The sequence below is a fragment of the Symphodus melops genome, assembly GCF_947650265.1.
Source record: "Symphodus melops genome assembly, chromosome: 11".
Classification (NCBI taxonomy): Eukaryota; Metazoa; Chordata; class Actinopteri; order Labriformes; family Labridae; genus Symphodus; species Symphodus melops.
Genome location: NC_136701.1, coordinates 7,933,316 through 7,956,488, shown reverse-complemented (window position 1 = coordinate 7,956,488; position 23,173 = coordinate 7,933,316). Strand labels below are relative to the sequence as shown.

At 37.7% G+C, this 23,173-nt stretch overlaps 1 protein-coding gene across 5 annotated transcripts in view; it reads left to right on the top strand.

Annotated features, from left to right (window-relative positions):
• The window catches only part of cblb (Cbl proto-oncogene B, E3 ubiquitin protein ligase), a 48,896-nt gene that overhangs the window by 10,086 nt on the left and 15,637 nt on the right, over nt 1-23,173 (top strand). For all 5 annotated transcript variants that reach the window (XM_079356595.1, XM_079356593.1, XM_079356594.1 and 2 more), the window contains exons 4-9: nt 10,282-10,428; nt 11,834-11,990; nt 16,645-16,766; nt 17,667-17,804; nt 20,042-20,129; nt 22,977-23,108. In XM_079356595.1, coding sequence (XP_079212721.1) covers nt 10,282-10,428; nt 11,834-11,990; nt 16,645-16,766; nt 17,667-17,804; nt 20,042-20,129; nt 22,977-23,108 — 784 coding nt within the window. The remainder of the gene's footprint in view (nt 1-10,281; nt 10,429-11,833; nt 11,991-16,644; nt 16,767-17,666; nt 17,805-20,041; nt 20,130-22,976; nt 23,109-23,173) is intronic.

Below are 23,173 nucleotides of genomic sequence, written 5' to 3'. Positions count from 1 at the left end.
CCCGGACTCAAACACTTCCAAGATGCCATGAGTGGTCAGATGCGGCATCAGTTGCGTTTGTGCAAGCTTTTCCATAATTTCTGAAAACAATGGGAGCTTGGATATGGGCCTAAAGTTGGACAGAACAGATGTCTCGAGTTTAGGCTTTTTAAGCAATGGTTGCACAACGGCATGTTTGAAGATAGCTGGTACATTCCCACTCAAGCACCCATTGATAACTGACAGCAGGGCAGGCCCAATAGCATCACTGGTCTCTTTTACAAGACGAGGGGGCAAGATGTCTAGCGAGGAGCCTGTTGGTTTCATTTCTGAAATTGTTTTTTCTAATTGAGCGATAGACACATGCTCAAAATGACTCATAATGGCAGTGCAGTTACCAGTGAAAGAAGGGTCATGGCCATGTAAAGGGATGCTAGCTCTGATGCTAGCGACTTTGTCAAAAAAGAACCTAAGAAAGAGCTCACATCTTTCAGAGGTAGCATCAATACAGACAGACTGGGGAGCATCGAGAATGTCATTAATAGTCTTAAAAAGGCTTGTGTTGGTTGGTTTCAATGATGTTAGCCAGGTTTTTGGTCTTTTCAGATGTTTCAGACGATTCTCTGGTAGCTACGCCAGCAATCCCGCAGAATGTCAAATGAAACCTGTAGCCGGTCCTTTTTCCACTGATGCTCAGGCCGCCTACATTCTCTCCTGGCTTCCCTTGTTCTTTTTATTCAGCCAGGGTTCAGTTCTAGGCTTGATACGCCTAGTTTTAAAAGGAGCCTCAGAGTCCAGTGCTTGTAGGCAGATGGCATCAAAGCGTGAGCACATTTCATCAGTGGTCCCACCCACAGGGCTGGTTAGGCCTGGTAGGCCTACTGTGGTGCAAGTAAATGCAGTGGAGAGGTTAATCATACAGGATCTAATGTTTAAAGCTGTTTGATTGTTCGTACCATATGGGAGAGACACGTCAAATAAAACAGGCATATGGTCAAAGAATGTACAGCCGATTTCAATATTACAAATTGATAGACTGTGTGATAGAACAAGGTCCAGTGTATGCCCGTGCTCTTGTGTAAGACCAGTCACAGACTGCACAATATCAAAAGAGGCAATGAGACTCAAAAACTCATTAGTCATGGGTTTGGACGGACAACAAACATGGACATTCATGTCCCCAAGTATTAATACATGGTCGTATCTGGGCATTGTTTCAGACAGAAAGTCAGAGAAGTCAAAGATAAAGTGTTTGTTACACTTTTGTGTTCGGTATATCACAGCACAGGTAGAGACAGACCCAGCTCAAACATATCCAGTTCAAAACTGGCAAACGAGATGGTAGACAGCTGTTTACAGTCATAGTCTTGTTTGATAACGGTAGCAACTCCCCCTCCTTTGCAAGATCCAAGGGGATCAAGACCTACCTTTGCAAGAAGAAAATGTAGTTTAAGTGAGGGGAAAAAATCGTTCAAAATAAACGTCTTTTTAGCAAGAGATCGACAGTTTACAAGAGCACACTTGGCTGGATGGGAAGCAGCAGTCCGATCCTCAGTCACAGCAGCACGAGCGAGTGGTCGCAGGCAGTAGTTCACTCCTCACCTGCTGCACAGGTGGGGAGGGCAGTGACAGGTTAATGAATCTGTGCCGATGATGGGGACTAGCCAGTTGCCTGATGGCTAAAGAGAGCGCAGAGAGATGTAAAAGCGATAGGTTGATCCATTTCCAACAAGTGCAGTGGAACAGAAAAGCCCCAAAGCCGCTTTCAGTTTTAAAACACAACCGTCTCGTTTACCACGGGAGCGGGTCTTGTGTCTCCTCCGACGTCGAGAGAAAGAACGGTGAGCATGTGCGGTGGAATACCTGCAAGCAGCAGTGGCAGAGGAAACGTATTGTCCTTAGGAAACGTAATCCAATTACTGTTGAGTCAAATATCCAACAATTTTCAGCGATTGTAGGCCAGCAGAGTAGACAATTTTCAGTGACAATTGACACAACAAGCACAGTCACAAACGAAATGGAAAGCGGGAGATGGACGGTCACAAACACAGGCACCATCACTTCCGCTTCCTGAAGCATCATGGTGCATGCGCTGAACAGCGAGTGAACTTAACTCAGAGATTGATTAAACAAACTAAAATCTGCTGATCTAGAACCAAAAACTGAGAGTTTCTCTGGGTATATCAACTCAGAGCTCAGAGTTAAACTGAGAGTTTGTTGAACCGTCTTTCAGAAACAGGCCCCTAGTGTCTGTCATCCTCACAATGAAAACTACTTGGTTGAAAATAGTTTGCTCTTTATTGGCTCAATTGAAAAATTAACTTTTCCTGTATTTCTTTGTTTTCACTGGTTGCCTGTCTGTCTTTTGTCACGTATGAGAGCAGTCAAACGTCACTTTTTGTGAATGAAAGCTTTGCACTGCAATGCATAGTTTATATTTCTGGACAAGTGACCAAAGCGTGTACTGCATTTTACTTGTCACAATGCTTTGTGGGCTACAATGACTCCGCAAGAGTTTAAAAATGCTCATTCATACTGCTGACAACACTACAAATGGTCTATGTCCTATTGCCTTATGTAGTGCTCTAAATAGTGAGTAGCGAGTGATTTCAGACACAGCCTAAAAGTGTGTAGATATTGTTTTACAAAAGACACAATATATTCTGACAAAGAATAAAAGAACAATTTGTCTCTTGATAATCTGACATCTGGTACTACAAGCATCACCAGAGACGTGTACTGATAAGGATCTGAGTCTTTGTGGCGGCCTGTCTGTTTAAACCACAACAAGCTCACCAACTCCTCAGAAATGACCATACCAATTTGGCTCCATGTTATATTTCTGTAATAAATCATTTGAAGTCTAATATAAACAGTGGAGATGATTCAGAGAAGTTTGTGTATTCTAGTATATGTATATCATTTTCCATATACTAGACCCTGATTCAAAACCCATCAACAACAGTTTTTCTGTATAGATTTTAAGTGCTTATGACTGCATCGAATCTCTGTTTTGTACAACAAAAGAACATATATTGTTACTTAAGTTACCTGACGGTAGTATCAGGATCACTGTCAGCTGTCACAGTCAGTCAGTGTTCTGGGGCAGTAATGTCAGTTAAAGGTTGTAATATTTAGATCAAGTTTAACACAAAATTAGATATTAGGACAAAAAGTCTCTAATTTTGTTCCTTCACAGGGACAGCGGAGCTTCAAACAGCACTAATCCACTTCCTGCTCTCTGCCTTTTCTTTCTCTAATTAAATTCTATAGAAGTCATTGGTTAGTGCATCACATTCAACAACAACCTTCTTTCATTTGAAACATTTAAAAATATAACTGGTTTAAACTAGGGATGGGACTTGATTAAAAAGCAACACTTCTCAATCTAAATGTATTTTCGTGGATGAATGAATGCAATGCATCCAATTTAACTTACTTCTCAGTTTCATAAAGCTGTTGGATCTTGTATAAAATATTTTTTCTGCACAGTAGCTTCAAAGTTGGATCACGTGTTATCTGTAGCACATTTTCTAACCCCTTATCTTCTACCATTAATAGTGGTCTACAGTCCAGAGAAATAAATTTAGCGAGTGAATTTGTAAGTTTATCAGACGTTGAATTACTAATTTTGGTCCTGAAGCAAGTCATTTGGTCGAGTTTGGGCTGCAAACGCCTCTTGTTTGTACTTGTGGTGGAGCTAGCGGGGGGATAGCGTGGAGCTAGCGCAGGGCTAGGACAGTGCTAGCGCAGGGGCTAGCGTGGTGTTTATGAGTTATTTTCTTGAAATTAAGTAATCGTAATTAATGTCCCACTCCTAGTTTAAACATGTAGTTGGCAACTGTGACATAATTTCCCCGTAGTGTACAGTGGTAGAAACTTTTCTTGCCCGCCAGTTGGGCAGTTCCTTAAGCATGAGCCATCATGTGAAAGCTATGAATAGACTAAATCCGGCCTCCTCCATTGTTTATTAGATTAGTCAAACTATAATGTCAAAATACCTGTCTAACCCAGATTATGCTTTTTTGTTGAAGTGTTAATTTCTCTAAGTAATTTTGTTTTTATTAATTATTTGATGCAAAAAAGAGCAAATGTTATAAAAAAAAAAATATATATTTTAAAAAAGTAACAAAACCCAAAATGTAGTAACTGGTCAATAATGTAACAAAATGCTGAGTCCAAAATGTTGTAACTTTTTGCCTAAAATGTAAGTAAAGTTTAAGTTGTTATATTTTGGTACAGCTATTACATTATCGGACAGGCAAAATGTATTTCTCCTAAAAAGTGTTATAATTTCGCAAAAAGTTGCTACATTTAGGGCACAGCATTTTAGTACATTATTGATCACTCATATCACATCACATTTTGGGTTTTGTTACATTTTTTTGTTAATATTTTAGGTAGTAACATTTCAGGCTCTAACAGGGAAGGTGGGAGAAAAGATAACAAGAAGTAATGACACAGTCATTGAACTTTCTGTAACTGTGAGTATCTGCTCAAGACCATCTCAAGAATCTGTTCTGCTTCGAACTGTACTGACCTGAGGGATCTGTAGCATTATAGCAGTAAGCTGTGCATGTGCGCTTCAGTGAGCAGAAGGGGAAGGGGCTTCAATGATTGGTTCCAACAGGCAACTGTTTTCTTTACATTTCTTTAAATTTCTTCCAAATTGGGTTCACCAGTACTATATGTCAGCACCTGTACTGGATAATTTTGCTTCACTTTTGTACAGCAGGAGACAGAGATGCAATCACCATACAGTATACTGTCAGTGGTGTATACATGCAAGAGTAAATTGATCCCTGGCTGCTTCATTTATGTGTTAGTCCAACTTTGAAAAAGTTCTACTTAGTATACGTTTTCAGTCTTTAATGTGTACCGTAAATTCCGGACTATAAGCCGCTACTTTTTTCTCACACTTCGAGCACTGCGGCTTCTACTCCGGTGCGGCTAATGCATGGATTTTTTATGGGGGACAATGAGCTTCTGCCGCAAAAACATTTGACTTCGTCACGTCGGATCTTAATATCAGTCATTTTGCGCTTCATGCACGCACCCTCATCATGGCAAACACACGGAGAAATACATATGATGCAGCTTTCAAGTTAAAGGCGATCGACCTGGCTGTCAAAGAAGCTAACAGAGCTGCTGCACGTTAAGATGACACTGACAGCGACAACAGAGACTGAGGAAGTGAGTAATGAAGTCATTCTGAGGCAGTGAATGGATGGACTTTTTCTTGTGAAATATATTACGGTCATCTTTTTCATCAGCCGTGTTACAGACACCGTCGGCTAGGCTTCGTATTGTAACGGTTCATGTTGTAAAGTCAGTAGTTGATAATGTGTTCATAATTCCGATTATGTGGAGAGTCAGTAAATGCACCAGCGAGAACGTGTTGAGTGGCTGTATGAGAGAACGCTGGGGGAGAGAGTTGGATTGTTACGGCAAGTTATGTGTTGCTCTCTGCTGTAAACGGCGTGGTCACGGCCGACAGTGATCGGGTTATTAAGTTATTATTTGAACGCTCTCGTCGTCCTTTAACGTCCGTACAGTATTTGCGGATGTTACCGGTAGCCTACGTCTGTGTAAATAGCTCTTGTTATAGCGTGGACACCTGCGGCTTATAATCAAGTGCGGCTTATATATGTACAAATACATTTATTTACTTATTTTTAGCCGGTGCGGCTTATATCCAGGTGCGCTCAATAGTACGGAATTTACGGTATTTCAAAAGTCCAGTGATAGGGAGACTACCAAAATCAGTTCTTTTTCGCATCATGTCATCATTCTGACTTGTGAAGGGGAATTATATCAAATTGGCTTGTTTATAAATCTTCCTGATATATACAGTAGTTGGGCTGCTTCTACAATGACTGTGTTGAAAGTATTCTTTCAAAAAATCAGAACACATTTAGAAATCATCTCAAATGTTCCCAGGAGTTATTTTCAAAGAACTTGATTGAATGCAAAATAGTTAACCCTAGCTTTTGGATTTACATTAGAGTTTGGTGTGTATTGACAAAAATGTGTTCGTAATGTTAAACAGCTTATAAAAACAGGTCTTTGTCATTACCTTAAAACCGAGTCATTCAAGTAAATACAAAAAAACCCAATGAAATCACCAGGACAAGTATTGAGAACAGTGCAGTTAAAAGTTAAGCATTTTAAAACGGCCTACAGGATTGACTTATTTGCACAAAGACCAACAAAAGCTGTTATGACAGCATTGCAAACAAGGCTTGGCAGTGAGTATTTTGGGTCCAAAGTAGTCAGTGTGAAACCATCTCTTACCATTTCTTACCGCTTGATTTGGCACTATATCCTTTGCAATGTACTGTAATTGGTGACAGCGTTTGTTATTTCTTGCCATCTGTTGCCCGTCTTGCTTAATGACACCAAAGTTTACTGAGTATGTTTTTTTTGTTTAGGCTGTACCTTATATTCTCGGTCGTGGTGGTCTGCACACTCCAAAGGAGTGGTGCCTGATAACTGAAGGATCTACCTCCCATAGTACATTTAGAGACTGTAGGTACCATGAGCAGGCCTGCATTTTGGGAGCGTTAATGTTCTTGATGGGTAGTATGGTACAATTAACTCTAATAGGATACGATAGGATGGTGCCTGATCGTTTAAATTCTACTCTAGATTTTATAGGAAGCCAGTGGAGAGAAGCCAATACAGGAGTAATGTGGTCCCTTTTCCTAGTTCTCATCAGAACACGAGCTGCAGCGTTTTGGACTAGCTGAAGGGTCTTTAGAGATTTATCATAGCACCCTGATAAAAGAGAATTACAGTAATCCAACCTGGAGGTAAAAAATGCATGAACTAGTTTCTCAGCATCATTTTGCGACAGGATCTGCCTGATCTTAGAGATATTATGAAGGTGAGAATAAGCTGTCCTTGAAATTTTTTAATGTGGGAATCAAAGGACATATCCTGATGAAAGAGAACTCCTAGGTTCCTAACCGTGTTACTAAGAGCCGTTATATCGTCAGAAAAAGTCTCTCTGAGGTTCTTAGGTCCAATCACAATAACTTCAGTCTTTTCCGTGTTGAGCAGTAAGAAGTTTCTGGTCATCCAGGTCCTAATGTCCTTAAGGCAGGCTTCCAGTTTACGTAGCTGGTTGGTGTCTTCTGGCTTCATTGATATGTAGAGCTGAGCATCGTCTGCATAGCAATGAAAGTTTATGGAGTGTTTTCTCATAATACTACCTAGAGAAAGCATATATAAAGTAAAAAGAATCGGTCCAAGCACTGATCCTGCAAAGATAAAATGCAAAGATCTATCACTGTAGGAGCAGTGAGAACCTTACAATAACCCTGTATGAATGTTTTAGGAAAACCCTGTTCTTGTAGCTCCTTGAAATGATGTTCCAGTTTCCTATTTTTCAAGTTGAACTCAATGGAAACTTTTGGCACACGAGGAAGATGTGCCACAACTTAAGTGTTACCTTAATTTATAACATACTTGCTCTTCACAATAGGCAGTCATACCAAAATGTTACCATGTTTACAGCACATAGATGATAAATTGTGAATAACTGTTTCTTAAGTTAAGCATAAATTGCCATTCACACAAGTGAGAGCGCGAGAAAGAGAGAGAAAGAAAGCAAGAAAGAGTACAGAGGGAGAAATCGGTCCACTATATTTAAGCCCCTCCTGTAAAGTCACTGATTGAGATGCAGTGCTCATGGTCATAACTGATGCTCTCATGCTTCATTTCAACATGTTTCTTCATGCTGTCTTCGTTGAGGGATTTTGTTGTGATATGCATCATCATTAATAAGTCTCCTCCTACATGAATCATCTGATGTGATGACGTGCTTTGAGTAGTCAGAAGACAAGACGATCACGTTACAACAGTGGTATCCAAACTGATTTTCTTGAGTGCCAAAATGTTAATGTTAGAATCGCTCACGGGCTGCCGGTTTTGTTTTTTGACATCATTTTGTAAGGAACTTTTTGTATTTTGACCCCTCCAAAAATAACGTAAATGCACAAATAAATAATTACAGTGAGAAACATGTTTTTTCTATTTTTTTGTAAAAATAGTAAGGATTTGTAGATCAGAATCAAAAGGTTCACAAAAGAAAGCCTTTAATAAAAGGAAATTAAATGCTTTTTTTCTGTTCGTTATCTGTTTATTTGTTTTTCTCAGAATGTCTGTGAAGAGTTTTATTTCTTTGTAAAAGTTTTCTGTATTTAGTTCAGGTTATTAAATGGTTAAACAACATTCCGCTTGTTTGGAAAAAAACATGCAAAAATTCATTTTCACAGTTAATTAAAAAAAGTGGAAAATCTGAATGAGGCCTCGGGCCAAAATCTTCTGATTCTTTGATTGAAAATCAAAAAAAAAATCCCCTCAATGACCGCAAATGGCCCCCGGGCCTCACTGGACACACCTGCTTTACAAGCTCAAGTCCATTGACCATTTACTATTACGGGATATCTAGTAAAAAAAATATCAAAATGGGGACTTCTTATTTGAGCTTCTTTAGTGTAGGCCTACAGCTAATGAATAATGTCAAATGACCAGAAATGCAAAAAACAAATCTACAAAATACGGAAAAGCGGGACTCACCCTTTGTGTGATAAAAACTGGGAACTGTAGGAAGGCGAGCAGATTAAACCTTTGTGTTACACAAACTTCAGTTTCAAATTAATGCACAATTATGAAGCTATATGTACAAAACTAATATTGAAATAATATCCTAATACATTACATCTTTAAAGATTCAAAGATTACTCCTTTATTTTCTCTCTGACCTTTTGATTGATATCTGATTGGCAGATTACAACCTTCCATTTGATTGTCACAGCCTATTATAGCTAATGAGAGCCTAAGTTGAAAGGAGGTTCCAGCCCCTGTTCTGCCAATTGCACATGAAATGGCTATGTATTTACTAAGATTACAACTACCAGTTATCTTCAGAATTGCAATAAATATATTAATAAGTTGAAATATATACATGAACTGTAAAAAAATATACACACTAGGCTGTCTTTATTTGTTTGGAAAGAAAAGGTAAATATATGTGTAATTATACAATGAGCAGCTCCCTAATGCTTGAACGGAATGATCTCTATGTCGATTACGAGAATGGCTGTTTTGACTGAAGCTCTAGTCCAGTCATCAAAGATTTGACTGTCTGGGGTAACTCCGATGTTTGCTGTGTAAATGGTCTTCCCCTAACTTTTTTAATGACTTGCTTATGTTCCAAGTTCCTGTTGTAAGCGGATGGATAAACGTGATGTGGTTTTTTTTCCGAGCTCAAGGGACAGGAAGAGTTTCCTGGTGTATGAGCTCACCCCAACAAGTGGTGCTCTGAAGCATATGTAATGATGTCACATGAAGGATCTGATGTGTAATGTGTGTTAGTTCCCTCACAGTCATGGTTTCAAAAGGTCTCACCGAGAAGCACAACTGTCTTTTCATAGTTTTCCTCTGCATTACGGTGTAAAGTGCTTCAAGTGCATTCTGGTGAATACAGGCTATTCTGCCCGTTAAGCCAACTACACTGATCACATTTTTTTTTCAGATAAAGTTATGACAAGGATTAACAGCTGTTAATTTTACTGAGCCTCTAGGATAGATTATAAAGTTTCTTCGATGCACCAAGAGTGAATGACATGTACCTGTATCTTGATCACCAGTTACATTTTACAGTACAAAAAACTGTACTGTAAACAACCAACACAATTTATTGAATACATCAAGCCTATGTATAGGAGCAACTGTAATCATGATACATAAAGTTTTTCTGCTGCAGATTCAGAAAATATCGTTAAGAAATACACTGAGGAAATGCTACATAGAAAACACACTGGCATAACTGAAATGTGATAATCAGCAATGGAAATATGCTTGGTTCAGGTAACGTGGTACAAGTTTTGAAAAGAGTTTTATATTTTCTATACTTCTAAGATATTTTGTAGTATGCTGTTTCATTAGGTTATCTTTTTATACATACAGATTGGGTTTACACAAACAGATTTTCCTAGTTGTTTTCCTTAATTCTTTTGATGTGCTGTTTAGGGAGTTTCCATCAGGCTGGTTATGAGAAACTTTAGTAAGGTTGCTAAATATTTTTCTCGAGATATGTTTTTTTGTGAAGAGAATAACATTAGATCTGGTCTTGTACATGTACTCTCAAACCATGTCTACACTTTAAAGCTCTGTTCATTTGGAAAAGGAAGTTGTCAGGAAGATCAGTTTTTGTGTACGAGTACCAGCAAAACAAAATTCAGCAAAAATGTATGGCGCAACAACATTCTCCTCTCCTTTGGTTCTTCTTTGCAGGAGAAACCTGACCAAGCTATCTCTGATATTCAGCCACATGCTGGCTGAAATCAAAGCAATTTTCCCAGGAGGTCAGTTCCAGGGAGACACCTTTCGGATCACCAAGGCCGATGCGGCTGAGTTCTGGAGAAGATACTTTGGAGAAAAGTAGGCTATATCTAATTCTTACTATTTATTTTGTGATTTGGATTTAACCCTTAGAAACCGAAGATCACACCGGAGTGATCAAATCACGTGACCACCTCATTACGTAACAGCACAGTGTAGAGTATACATGCAGGCACAATCACTCGAAAGTGCAGGCTTCAAAGTTTTTCCTAGTTTTGGTTTGATGTCGATAGACCAAGTAAAGCAGGAGATATGATCGTTTAAAGCTTTAAAAAAATCATACAGTTACCCACGTATCCTTATCCATCCGCGAAAGGGGATGGCAAAGACTGCGTGTGCGTGTGTGTGTGTGTGTGTCCATTCTAAATTCATGCACTCCAGTCATACCAACGTGTACCCTGCGCCTGCAAACCCAACAACACGTTTGCAGATGCCACAGCTACGCCACATTTTAAAGCATATGCACACCTACGCCACACCTGCATGACACCTAACAAAAATAAATGTATTAGTCACACGTACATGCAGGTGTGGCTAGAGTGAAACTACTTTGGTCAGAGGAGCTTCACTATCGAGCAGCATGTGCATGACATTTAAACACAGAAAAAATAGTTACACGTGCAGGCATGTACACGCGTGCATGAGTGCTGAATATTAAGTGCGAAGCGGTTTGTCGCCACACGTGCAACTGCACCTGACAGTTTGACTTTCTAAGTCGCCTCTCTCTGCGCTCTTCTCTGGCGCGCGTGTGCAATGGCAACAGCAATGATGTGTATGATCTGAAGTCGCGGGAAAAATTTGTGGGAGTTTGGCGAGCAGAGAGAGGGACACAGAGAAAGTTGGTTAGTGATGTATTAGATTTTTTTTTGTATTTTTACATTTACAAGTACTATATAGAACTCTGGGAAGTCAAAACTTTGTTGTGGCTCTATCAAATTTTGTACATAAACTATTTCAGAGTTTCATTACTTAAAAGGTAAATTGTAAATAATTCTCCTTTGCAAACTGTATTTTCATTTTTCAAGATTTCATATGCTTAATTAAGCTGATTGTGTTGTATATAGCAAAAATTAATATAATTTTTCAGATTAGATTTTATGTTTTTTTGGCGTGTGTGATTGGCAATTTGTTGATACAGTATGTCAAAGTTAGAAAATGATAGAACATATAGGAAATGTTGTGCTGAAAAAAATGATAGCAAACATGGGCATGGTAAACATTTTGTAATGTAGTACATGAAGACAAAATCAAAAGTATTCAAAAACAGCAAAAATATGCTTAGGACTTAAATCATTATTTCACTTTGTGAAGGGTGGGGGAAACAGTCTGTAGATTTTTTTTTTTTTTTTTTTTTTTTTTTTTTTTAAGTATGCATTTACATACATTTTACCATACAAATGAATGTATCTTTGCTTTTGTGATTTAACTTGTTGCTCTCTTGTAGGACCATTGTTCCTTGGAAAGTTTTCAGGCACTGCCTTCATGAAATACATCCCATCAGCTCAGGCCTGGAGGCAATGGCCCTAAAGTCAACCATTGACCTCACCTGCAATGATTACATTTCAGTATTTGAGTTCGACATTTTCACACGCCTCTTCCAGGTAAGTCAACTGAAACATTTTACACACCTTTGAAATGTTTTTAACCTGTAAATCATCTCATTTTGACACACACGCCACTTTCCTTTTGGGTCTGTTTCTCTATATGAAGCAAATTTTGAGTAAACAATGGACACCAATTCAATTCAATGTTATATATATATAGCACATTTGATACAAAGATAAACACAATACAAACTCATTAAAAATAGACAAAACAAATCAAAACACATGAGAGAAAGATAAACTAGCAGCCAAAGGCATGACAGAAAAGCAATGTTTTAAAACCATTTTTCTAAGAACTTATAAAAAATCTTTCCTACAGACCTCAGATCAGCATGTAGTTAATTCCACATAAAACTGCGCCTTCATCAGACTTGGTATTGACTTTTGGTAAATTTAGAAGACCCATACCTGCTGGTCTTATCGGACTGTATTAGTGAGGAGGTCAGAGAGATATTGAGGTACCATTCCATGTAATGCTTTGTGAACCAGCCCACCAGTCCTTCTTTGGTATTTCTATCTATTACTGCATTGCCCTCCTCACTTATTTTACCTTACTTACTTGTAACTTTTTTAGACTTACTTAAAGGTGTCTGAAGAAATCAATGTTTTGACAGTTATAATCCTTCTGCAGTTCACCAAAACTTTTAAACACTGAATTAAAGAACATACTGCTGTAATACATTTATCCCACCACTGCTTGAATCCAGAGTTGATGATCCCAGATTCTACAGCTCTACAGTTATTTTAGCAGATTCCTTTATCCAAAGCGACACCAGAGATTAAGTACAATACGCTTAAGGCACTGCTTCACAGTTTGGATCAGACACTTTTCATTGGCAGAACGTAATGGGAGGGAGGAGTGTAGACCTGGACGATGGAATTTAGGTAAGGAGGAGCCATTTTTGTTGCTGTTTTGTAAGCAAGAAGCAAGGTTTCAAATATGATGAGAGCATTAGCCAGGAATAAATATCTGAGGGACGTAATAATTTGGATAGGTAGAAAACCAGTCCCCCTTCTGCGTTTTGGATCATTTGCAGGGGTTTGATAGTGCATGCAGGAAGGCCTGGGAGTTGCAGTACTCTTGTAGCATGCTCTGACAGGTAAGGTCATATTTGATCTTATTATTATATAATATATAATCTTACATTTAAATTATGATATTTAATATTAATAATTATTAATAACTTATTTATTACCTAGCCAGCGCTTTTCTGCTCAGACCACGACAGGACTTGGGGCCTAATTATGGCATTAATTATTATTAAAGATAATATATATATATATATTTGTCATTCCTTAACTACTGTAACTAAGTAAATGAGATACCAAACCACCAGCTGACTACAACTCAGCGCATCTCCTTGCGCTATATAATATGTATCTATTTTAGTTACTGTGCGCGAGACCTAATAAATGTTCTAAAATATTCTAAAATATTCCCTCTGCAATATCGGTCCCTCTATCACCTCATTCACAAACGGTTTCAGCGCAATGTCACTTCTAAACACAATAGTGTGCTGTGCTGTTGCGCTCTATCACCAGCTTTCATCAGACTGTAGCCAAATATGTAATTATTACTGAACATTTCCGTCTTTTCCAAAAAACAATGTCCCGCACGGTTAGCTGGTTCAGCCGCGGAGCAGCGCTAAAATGCGTCCTCAAATAGCTCACGGAGAAACGACAGATTCATGGCGCATATAAAAGTCAGTGACAGAGTTAGATCCTGATAATAAGGACACGTAGAAGAACAAACTGCCACTCTCATGCTGAAAGTCGTTAAACTGAGTTTACTCAGTTAAAAAACGTGAACTCCACATTAGAGCTGAAACAATTCCTTGAATAACTCGAATAATTCGATTACAAAAATTCATCGAGGAATTTTCGCTGCCTCGAGGCTTCGTTAATTTTTTTTTTTTTTTTTTTTTTGCGTCATCAAAACTTTGGTATGAGTATAAAACATGTTTAATGTAGCTGCAGCTACCTGCTCCTCTCTCTTACACACAGACACTTCAACACGCACACGCGCGCACACGCGAGCGCGACGTGCCCCTTTTAACTTTTAGTCAGCACACAGTTGATCCGTGATCCATACGACCGAGTCGGGAACATGTGATCCGGTCAAACGGTCGGCTTTTCTCCGTTCACTCTCTCAGAGATGATCAGAGACACTCAGTGTGTTTGTGACAACATGTGAGCAGGTTTCATATCTCTCTCTCTCTCTCTCTCTCTCTCTCTCTCTCTCTCTCACACACACACACACACACACACATACCACTCTCTCTCTCTCTCTCTCTCTCTCTCTCTCTCTCTCTCTCTCTCTCTCTCTCTCTCTCTCTCTCTCTCTCTCACACACACACACACACACACACACACACACACACACACACACCACTCTCTCTCTCTCTCTCTTACACACACACACACACACACACACTTTCACATTCAACTATGTAAAGAACAAAGTAATAAATTAGAATACTTCACTCATTCATATTTAAGATTATTTTAGTGTTCCCTCTATTTTCTTGAGCAGTGTATAATGCAAGCATATATAGACTTGTGTTGTACATACAGATTTCCAAGCAGTGAAGAACATGTGCAAGAGCATATCTGGGAGCTACAAGTTTATATTAACCATCATCTAATTAGGTTTGCATAATATTCAGTGTAGGCTGTGGAAAGAGCATCCTTGCAATTGTGAATCTCTTCATGAAACAGATTTTCTTTAATTCAGACAGAAATATTTTAATTATTAGTGCAACACTTTCTTCTAAAGAGACACCATACAAAATTAGATTTTATAAGCAAATACCTGTATATAAAAAAGGTTTTTCAATAAGATTATACAAACATTTCTCCAGTAAGCTTCCCAGTAATCAGCTGTAATCATCTCTCTCTCTCTCTCTCTCTCTCTCTCTCTAAAAGGAATAGTTGGGTTGTACAATTTACAAATCTTTACCCATTTGTTTAAAAAAGGCACAAAGCAGAGTTTGACATAGCAAAGATATAGGCGCAACTGACTCGTGGACTAATATTCTTGATAGTAGAGTAATAGCATCCATCCATTTGTCAATTGCAAATGAGTTGTACATGCTTCCAAGTTTATAGCAAAATGTATGATTTTGATTGGGGCAAAACATATCTCATGCTTAGTTGTATTAGTAAATACATGTTAATACATGTTAAAAAAAAACCAAATCATAACAAATGTTTTAACAGGACATCTTTAGAAAAGAGCAAGTAGTGAATTTTGGTTTTGTTCAAGTTAGAGAGATCTAACACAAATCTGCCATGAGCAATATAAGTACCATTGGCAGGATTAAAAACATCTTGCATGAAAATAAATAGAATGCAACAAATTGTGTGTATTCATTTAGCTGTGGGGTTAAAATTGAATAAAAATGTAGGACCCAAAAAGTTTGTCTCTGATAATTTATTTTAAAATATATTTTCATGAAATAGGCAGAAATGTTTACTTAATCACTCAGCTTATATTCTGATATATGACAGAATCTAACAAGAAAATGAATGTGATGGCAATCAAAGACTCAAAGATAAGAAGGTATAGGTCTATCATTTTAGTTCTCTCTCTCTCTCTACTGCACTCTTATTAAAGCCCTGACCTCAGGGCAGGTACAATAACCCATGTCATGGTTTCTGTAACTTGAACAGCAATAAGAACAAAGTGAGTAATCAACAATACAAAATATAATTATCGACTTTTTCTTCTGTAATGTGGTATATTATTGGTTCATTATTTCCATGTGCCAACATGCAGTTTGTATTGACAGATTTTGTGTTTTTCATCTGTAACCTGTCATCTTATCATTTTCTCTTTAGTGAATACAAAACATTCCCACCTGTTTATAAGCCACAGGACAAAATAAGCTTTTCAGCTCCAAAATATATTTCATTTAAATAACCAATACACCCAATGTGCATGTCAATAATCAATTTACCTGATATAAATGTGTTTTTCATATATACATATTATAAAATGCAAGCGTTTATAACATAATTAAACTTAAACTAATAATTACAGACAGATTTTGGGGCAGTTCAAATTTCCTTGGGGACGGTTGAAATAGATTTTCGGGACGGTTCTGGGACGGTGTCGAGAAAAGTTAGTCTGGAGCCCTGCCACTTGTACATAAAATGTTACCTTGTCATCAATCATTACACCTCAGTTCCTGGCAGCCTTTGTTTGCTTGTACCAAGCTGGATATTGATCAGCAATATATTGATCAGTTCTAACGAATCATAGCAATTTTGTAAATAACAAAAGTGCAACCTCAGTAGAGTGGGCCCACTTAAGCCAGACTGGTTTGGGTCAAACTGATTCTGGAGGCTTGATGGTATTGAGTCTAGAGGGTCTGGTCCCAGAGTCTAGCATAAGCTTAAAGATTTTATCCTCGGTCAGAGGGGAGAATGAGTCGAGTAAGGCCCGTTAGGTTTGCTGTCGAGTTGTTCCATGTCAGAATCAAATATTTTTTAATCAATTTTGTAGTCATTGAAATGTTACATTAGACTTTACAGGCGCACACATGACTGAATTCTTTAAAGTTGCTAATTAGTCAATAGCTAGTTACAGCAATGTCACCATTCTGAAGACAATATAACTTAAATAACTATATTGAATTGTGTTTTTCAGCCATGGAGTTCAATTCTAAGGAACTGGAATTTCCTGGCAGTGACGCACCCCGGCTACATGGCTTTCCTTACTTATGATGAAGTCAAAGCCCGACTGCACAAATACATCAACAAGCAGGGAAGGTATGGTAACTTTTTTTTTTTTTTCATTCACTTTTAAAAGGAGTATTTCTTTGTTACATAATGTATAATTTACTAAGGGTGCATTCACATCTCAGCTATTTGGTACATTTGAATTGAATCTGGTGTACGTTGTTGGATAGTCTGTTGGGTTTTTGGTAGTCTGAATGCTCAAATATACTGTGGTGCGGACCAAAGAACCCAACTCTGGTTTGCTTTAAAATAAGAGTCTCAGTTTCCTTCCAAGTGAAAAAGACTTAAATTCACCAGAGGTGAGAACATGATCCAAACCACACTATGGAAGTGAACCAAATTATAGAGCCTTGTGCTGTGATTTACATAAAAACATAATTTCTTGTATACTGTGATAGATTCAGACTTGAGATTTTTAAATATTTATATTTCATATATTTTGATAGTGAAAGTGAGATTTCTTGTATTTGTTCATATCAAAATAATCCATCTGCAAAGCAGATTAATATTACTGATTATTTATACACTATATATATATATAGCTACAAAACATATACAGACAAATACTGTGAATAAACCACAGCAAACTGTCATAGAAAAATTTAATGAAATGGTCCGTTAGAATGTTTACTACTGTGTAATATATCAAGTGTATAAAACAGATGTAGACCCTTGTTACTGTGGTATATATAATTTGATTTGGTCTAGTCACTGCTGAATTAAAAAAAAACCCATTGGAACATGAATCAGTTTATCTGAATCTTCATCATATAACCCATATAAAAGCCATGTATATGTTGACAAGCAGCTAATATTACAAGTCAAAATAAAAAAAAAGGACGCTGTAATGTAATTTTGTTAATCAGGTTTTTGTCTATCAGTTTGGGTTTTTGTTCAACTTGCTTTTCTGTCATCTTTCTCTTTTAACAGTTACATCTTCAGATTAAGTTGTACTCGGCTTGGCCAGTGGGCCATAGGCTATGTCACCAATGATGGCAACATTCTACAGACCATCCCCAACAACAAACCGCTCTTCCAGGCCCTCATCGATGGTTACAGGGAGGGCTTGTACGTAACCTGTTACACACTCCTACTCTCTTTAGACCATGGGTGCTTCTGAATGTGCCAGAGTGCCTACTCAGTCTGTCAGTAGGCAGTATTATATGTCAGTACCTACTATATGTGCTGTACTGTAGGTACCTACTATCCAGTAGGCACAGTAGGCTGATATTTATTCCTACTTCGCCTGATTCATTCAGTATGAAAGTGGTGTCATTTACCGGCTGCCTCCATCTTCATTGTTTTTCTTTTTTTATTATTATTTATTTAAGAAGAGTAACGCACATATACAGTCAGGTAAACAAAAAACAATATCACAATGTAAATAAAGTTAAAAAACTATTAAATAAAAATAAAGTAATATACAGAATGTAAAGTAAGATAAGCCTAAACCAATGAAGTATGGAAGTCATTATTTAAATCAAGGGGGAAAGGTTTTATAATAATGCAGACATTTGTTTAAAAAAAAAAAAAGATTTGAAGGTGCATATGAAGTGACATTTTACGGGTTATCTTCGCACAGCATTGTGGGTGGTAAAATTAATTCAATTAATTCAGAGATGAGTCTACTGAAACTCCCTACTGAAAAGTCTGTACTGCATCGTAACTGTTGCGATTTGGAAAGGGCCTGTGATCACTTGGGCCACACTCCAGAGGTGGTAAAGACACAGTTTTCCATATTAGTTTATTAGTCTTTATGCTCATGTGTCTTGGGCCACATTTAGGATGGTATCCATGGAAACGATCACGTAGAGTAACAGACTAATTTTCTTTCATACGTACACTACCAGTCAAAAGTTTGGACACACAACAAATATACACTTTTATCCATAATACAGAATACTATATTGTTATGATACTGCTACTATAAGCTGTATCTAGGGCACACCTACTAATAGAAGGGTTTTTCTTCATTTTTACAATTATCCACATTTTAGAATAATAGTAGATATTAACAATATTGAAATAAAAGATTTAATTTAACTTTTGTTTTGGAAAAATGTATATAAAAATAAAGTTTGCACCTGCGTGCCTTGACAATCTTATTTTTAAATTTCTCATGCAATACCAACTGTCTGTCTTTTTACTGACAGACACCCTCCCTTATGGGATATCTGTTTTAGAGCAGACTGTTTATTGATTGAACACTGCAGTAAATCTGGATCAATGAAACTTATCAACCTCCCCAGAGTTTAATATAATGGAAAAAGACAGATGTAAAAACAGATGCTTAACAGACACAACAGACACTTAAACTGTACTGTTTGGTGAAAAAGAATTTCCCCTCGGGGACAATAAAGTCTAAACTTCAACTAAACTTCAAACTTCAAGAAGTGTTTGACAGGAAGATTGAGAATGAAATTTTGAGCATAACTTAAAAGAAATCAGTATAATATTTCATCATTCTTGATTTGGTTTTAATTCTATTATGAAGATAATGCATGCTTGCAACACTGTCATTAGTGTGTGCACAGGTATGAATTGGCAGGTGTGACCTGCCGTGTAAAAGTGCTTTGAGTAGTCAGAAGACTACAAAAGCACTTGATAAGCTCAAGTCCATTTACAAAGTCCACTTACACATACAATATTCTGTTTTTCTGGATATTTTGTTATAATTAAACATTGAACATGTGTGCAGACACAAACAGCTTCACGTGACATACTGTAATGCGGGAAAGGACGTCTCCAACTCTTAAAACATATTTCCTTGTTTACTTTTTACTTTCTAAGTTTTCCTGCGTCTCTCGAATGGATCCTCGTTTACCACACCAGTTTATTTGAATTTCAAGTGGAAAACTAAGATTCTTTTACAAGAGATCACTGGAGACACATTTGGAGACAAGATCTGACAAGGTGTGAACAGATGTGCGTATAGCTGTCCACTTATGATTTGATCAGCAAGAACGGATGTTAATACCAGGTCTGACCACCCAAATAAGGCAAGGGGATTGTGTGTGGAAATCTGTCATATTTTTATCATACCTTGAAAATTGAGTAATTTCCGATGGGTATGATTGACTTAATTGTCATGGAGTGGCGTTAGAAACCCATATTATACCCATATGATTGGTTTTAATCATCTTTTTGAATATAAAATGAAACATATCAATATGTAAAATAAGTCCTTTTTGTGCACTTCCTGAATGTCATACTTGATAACATGTTGGAAGACAGTGAAAGTATTTTGTGCAAATATCTTTCTATAATTAAAACTGTGAGCTCAATTGTGGTTTATTCCTCCGCAGCTACCTGTTCCCTGATGGTCGCAGTTACAATCCTGATCTCACTGGTTTATGTGAGCCAACCCCTCATGATCACATCAAAGTGACACAAGTGGGTGTGTGTGTGTGTGTGTGTGGGGGGGGGGGGATAAGAAAATAACTAGGGAATTGAAATAAGATGAGTAGGTTAAACTTGTTTGTTACACAAACATTTATTTAAAAAAAAAAAAAGAAACACTAATATTTAGTGTACCGCTAAAGAATGATGTCAATAGAGCAAAAAAAAAAAAAAACGAATCTAAAAAAAAAAAACAGATCGGTACAGGTTCCTGTGTCTGTGAGTGGTGAGTGGCCATGGCAGATAAAGTCTGTGGCTGATTCTGAATGACATGCAGTGTTCCAACCAGACCCAAACCATAGACTGATAGAAGATAGATGGATCAACAGCATGGGAGTGAAGCCAAAACATTCACCCTGTTATCAGGCTGCAGCATAGGTCATAAACCCTGCCTCCTTAATGATAAATTATGGGACATGCGTAGTACAAAAACATTTGTTTTTTTCATGATCATTTATTTCCAACTAAACATTCTGAGAAGTGTGGTTTTAATTAGTCATTGTATATAAAAAGGATTGGTTGTAGCGTTATGATCAACAGCATTGTTGACAAGGCACCACCTCACAGCATTCTCAACCAGCTCGCAGAGTATAGAAGGAAAGAAAAGAGAAAATGTAACAAAAACCGACAATACATTCATTAGCTTTACGTAGGCGTGAGTGTCCACTAAAAATTACATCACTAGAATCTGTTCTGCTGCAGGCTGTACTATTCTGAGGGATCTTTGACATGATGTTCCCCTTGTCAGTTCTCTTATGTGCATTTAATATACAGTCCTGTGATTGTACTCTGTGATTTGTAGAACAGGTTACATGGCTGTGTTGAAAATCTAACACTAACATACAGCTTCAACTTTTTTAAACATTTTATACTTAATACTAGGGATGCTCGATATTGGCTTTTCTACCGATATCCGATATTCCGATATTGTCCAACTCTTAATTTCCGATACCGATATCACCGATACCGATATATGCAGGCTTTTTACATCAAAACTGTTAGGTAGCAACAACATAAAATATCTCCTGTGGAATTAACACATTATGCCTAATTTTATTGTGATGCCCCACTGGATGCATATGTGAATGAAACATGGCTTTCCAAATGTACACACTGAGAAAAATAAGAGAACAACTTAAATTATGGAAAAAAGTGTATTTATTTAGTGTTAGAGAGAAACCAACAACAAGCAGCCTCAAACAACACCACGGACAATATAAAAAAAGGAAGAGGCATATCTTCAGTCCATTAGTTGTAAACAAACAAAATAGTCAATGAATGACTGGCCATAACTTGTCAAATAATATACTCAAACTGGGCTCAATCTCTTTTGAGAGTAACAAAATCCTCTCTCCTGATGCCTCCAGTACTCCAAAGGGCATCCTTTCGAGGGGATGGCTTCTATTAGGTATGCATGCACCTAAAGAAAGAATAAAAAAAGAGAGACAGGGAATAAATATATAATAGAATTCCTCCATTTCTTTAATAGAGTTTCTATTATTTATTTTTCTTTGAAGCTCTGACTGCCAAATGGTTATTGTATTCATTGCATGTAATGTATATTTTTAATGTGACGCACTCAGCACAGCAGATTAAATTTAGTTTGATGATTAAGTTAATCAATTACTCACCTGCGCTGTCTCGCTTGTAGGTGCTTGAGCTGCAACTTCATTCTCTGCAAGGATTTCTTGGTACATGTCCCGCAGGTTCATGCTTCCAGTTCGAGCCTTCTTAGGTGGGCAGTCCTGGTCCTCCCGGCCTGGGTCATCTGCACTTCCACCAGCAGCCTCTCCATTGCTGCCACATTGTTTTTTCTCAGTTGACTCTTTAAGCAACAACTGTGTGGTTTTCTTCGGTTTCGGCTGTTGCTTCTTTTCATCACTTTGCTGCGCAAATGTAGCAACTCCACGTGATTCTTCTTGACATGGGTTATTAAATGATGTATTAAAGAAAGACACCTTGTTTCCTCCTCGCATAACCGACGCTTTGCAGTTATTGCAAATTGCAAATTTATTATCCATAGTTGACACTTGGAAATAGTTCCAAACCACGGACACCTCATTCACCGGGTGAGCTAACTTGTTAGCCACGAGTCCAGCGTGTCGTATTTGTTGTTTAACGTCATCAAGCGCGTGCCCACAAACGTCCCATGCTGCGTTCATGCAGACTCGGAAATTCCATTATCGGTTCCAATATCGGTTGTAAAAATCCGATACCGATATTTCCAAATATTACATTTTAAGTCAATATCGGCCGATAATATCGGCCCTCCGATATTATCGGACATCCCTACTTAATACTGCCTGCTTAACTGATTATGGTTCATGTGTAGTAAGAGAAATCCATAGGCTTGTCATATGTGGCAGATGTATATATTTTTAGAATTGTTTTCCAAAACAGAAAAACCAGTTAGTATGAGGGTTTTAAACTGATGGGTCACAAGCACAAGGTTTGTTTAATTACAAAAATAGATTCTTCATCTTTATAAAGAACATTAATCATCATTAATCATTTTAGGTTATGGAATACCTCTGAGTGAACACATAATTGGAGTTAAATATAGGGACATTGGGGCGGCAGTAGCTCAGTCCTTAGGGACTTGGGTTGGGAACCGTAAGGTCGCCGGTTCAAGTCCTGATGCAGACCAAAATATGGAAGTTGGTCCATTTCCACCAGTTTTACCCTCTGGGATAAATAAAGTATATAAAATAAATGAATAAATAAGGGCCCTTGATGGGAATTTCTTAATCTGTGGGTGCTGGTTGTTTTTATCTGTCTATTTGTGGTTTCCGATTATATTTATAATTGGCTACATTCATTATGTTTTCCCTGAATGTACAGGAGCAGTATGAGCTGTACTGTGAGATGGGCTCCACCTTCCAGCTTTGCAAGATATGTGCTGAAAACGATAAAGATGTCAAGATTGAACCCTGCGGTCATCTGATGTGTACTTCCTGTCTTACAGCCTGGCAGGTATGACAATGTTTAAAGTTTTCATCCCAATATGCCATCCTATTATTGCTTATATAGAACAACAT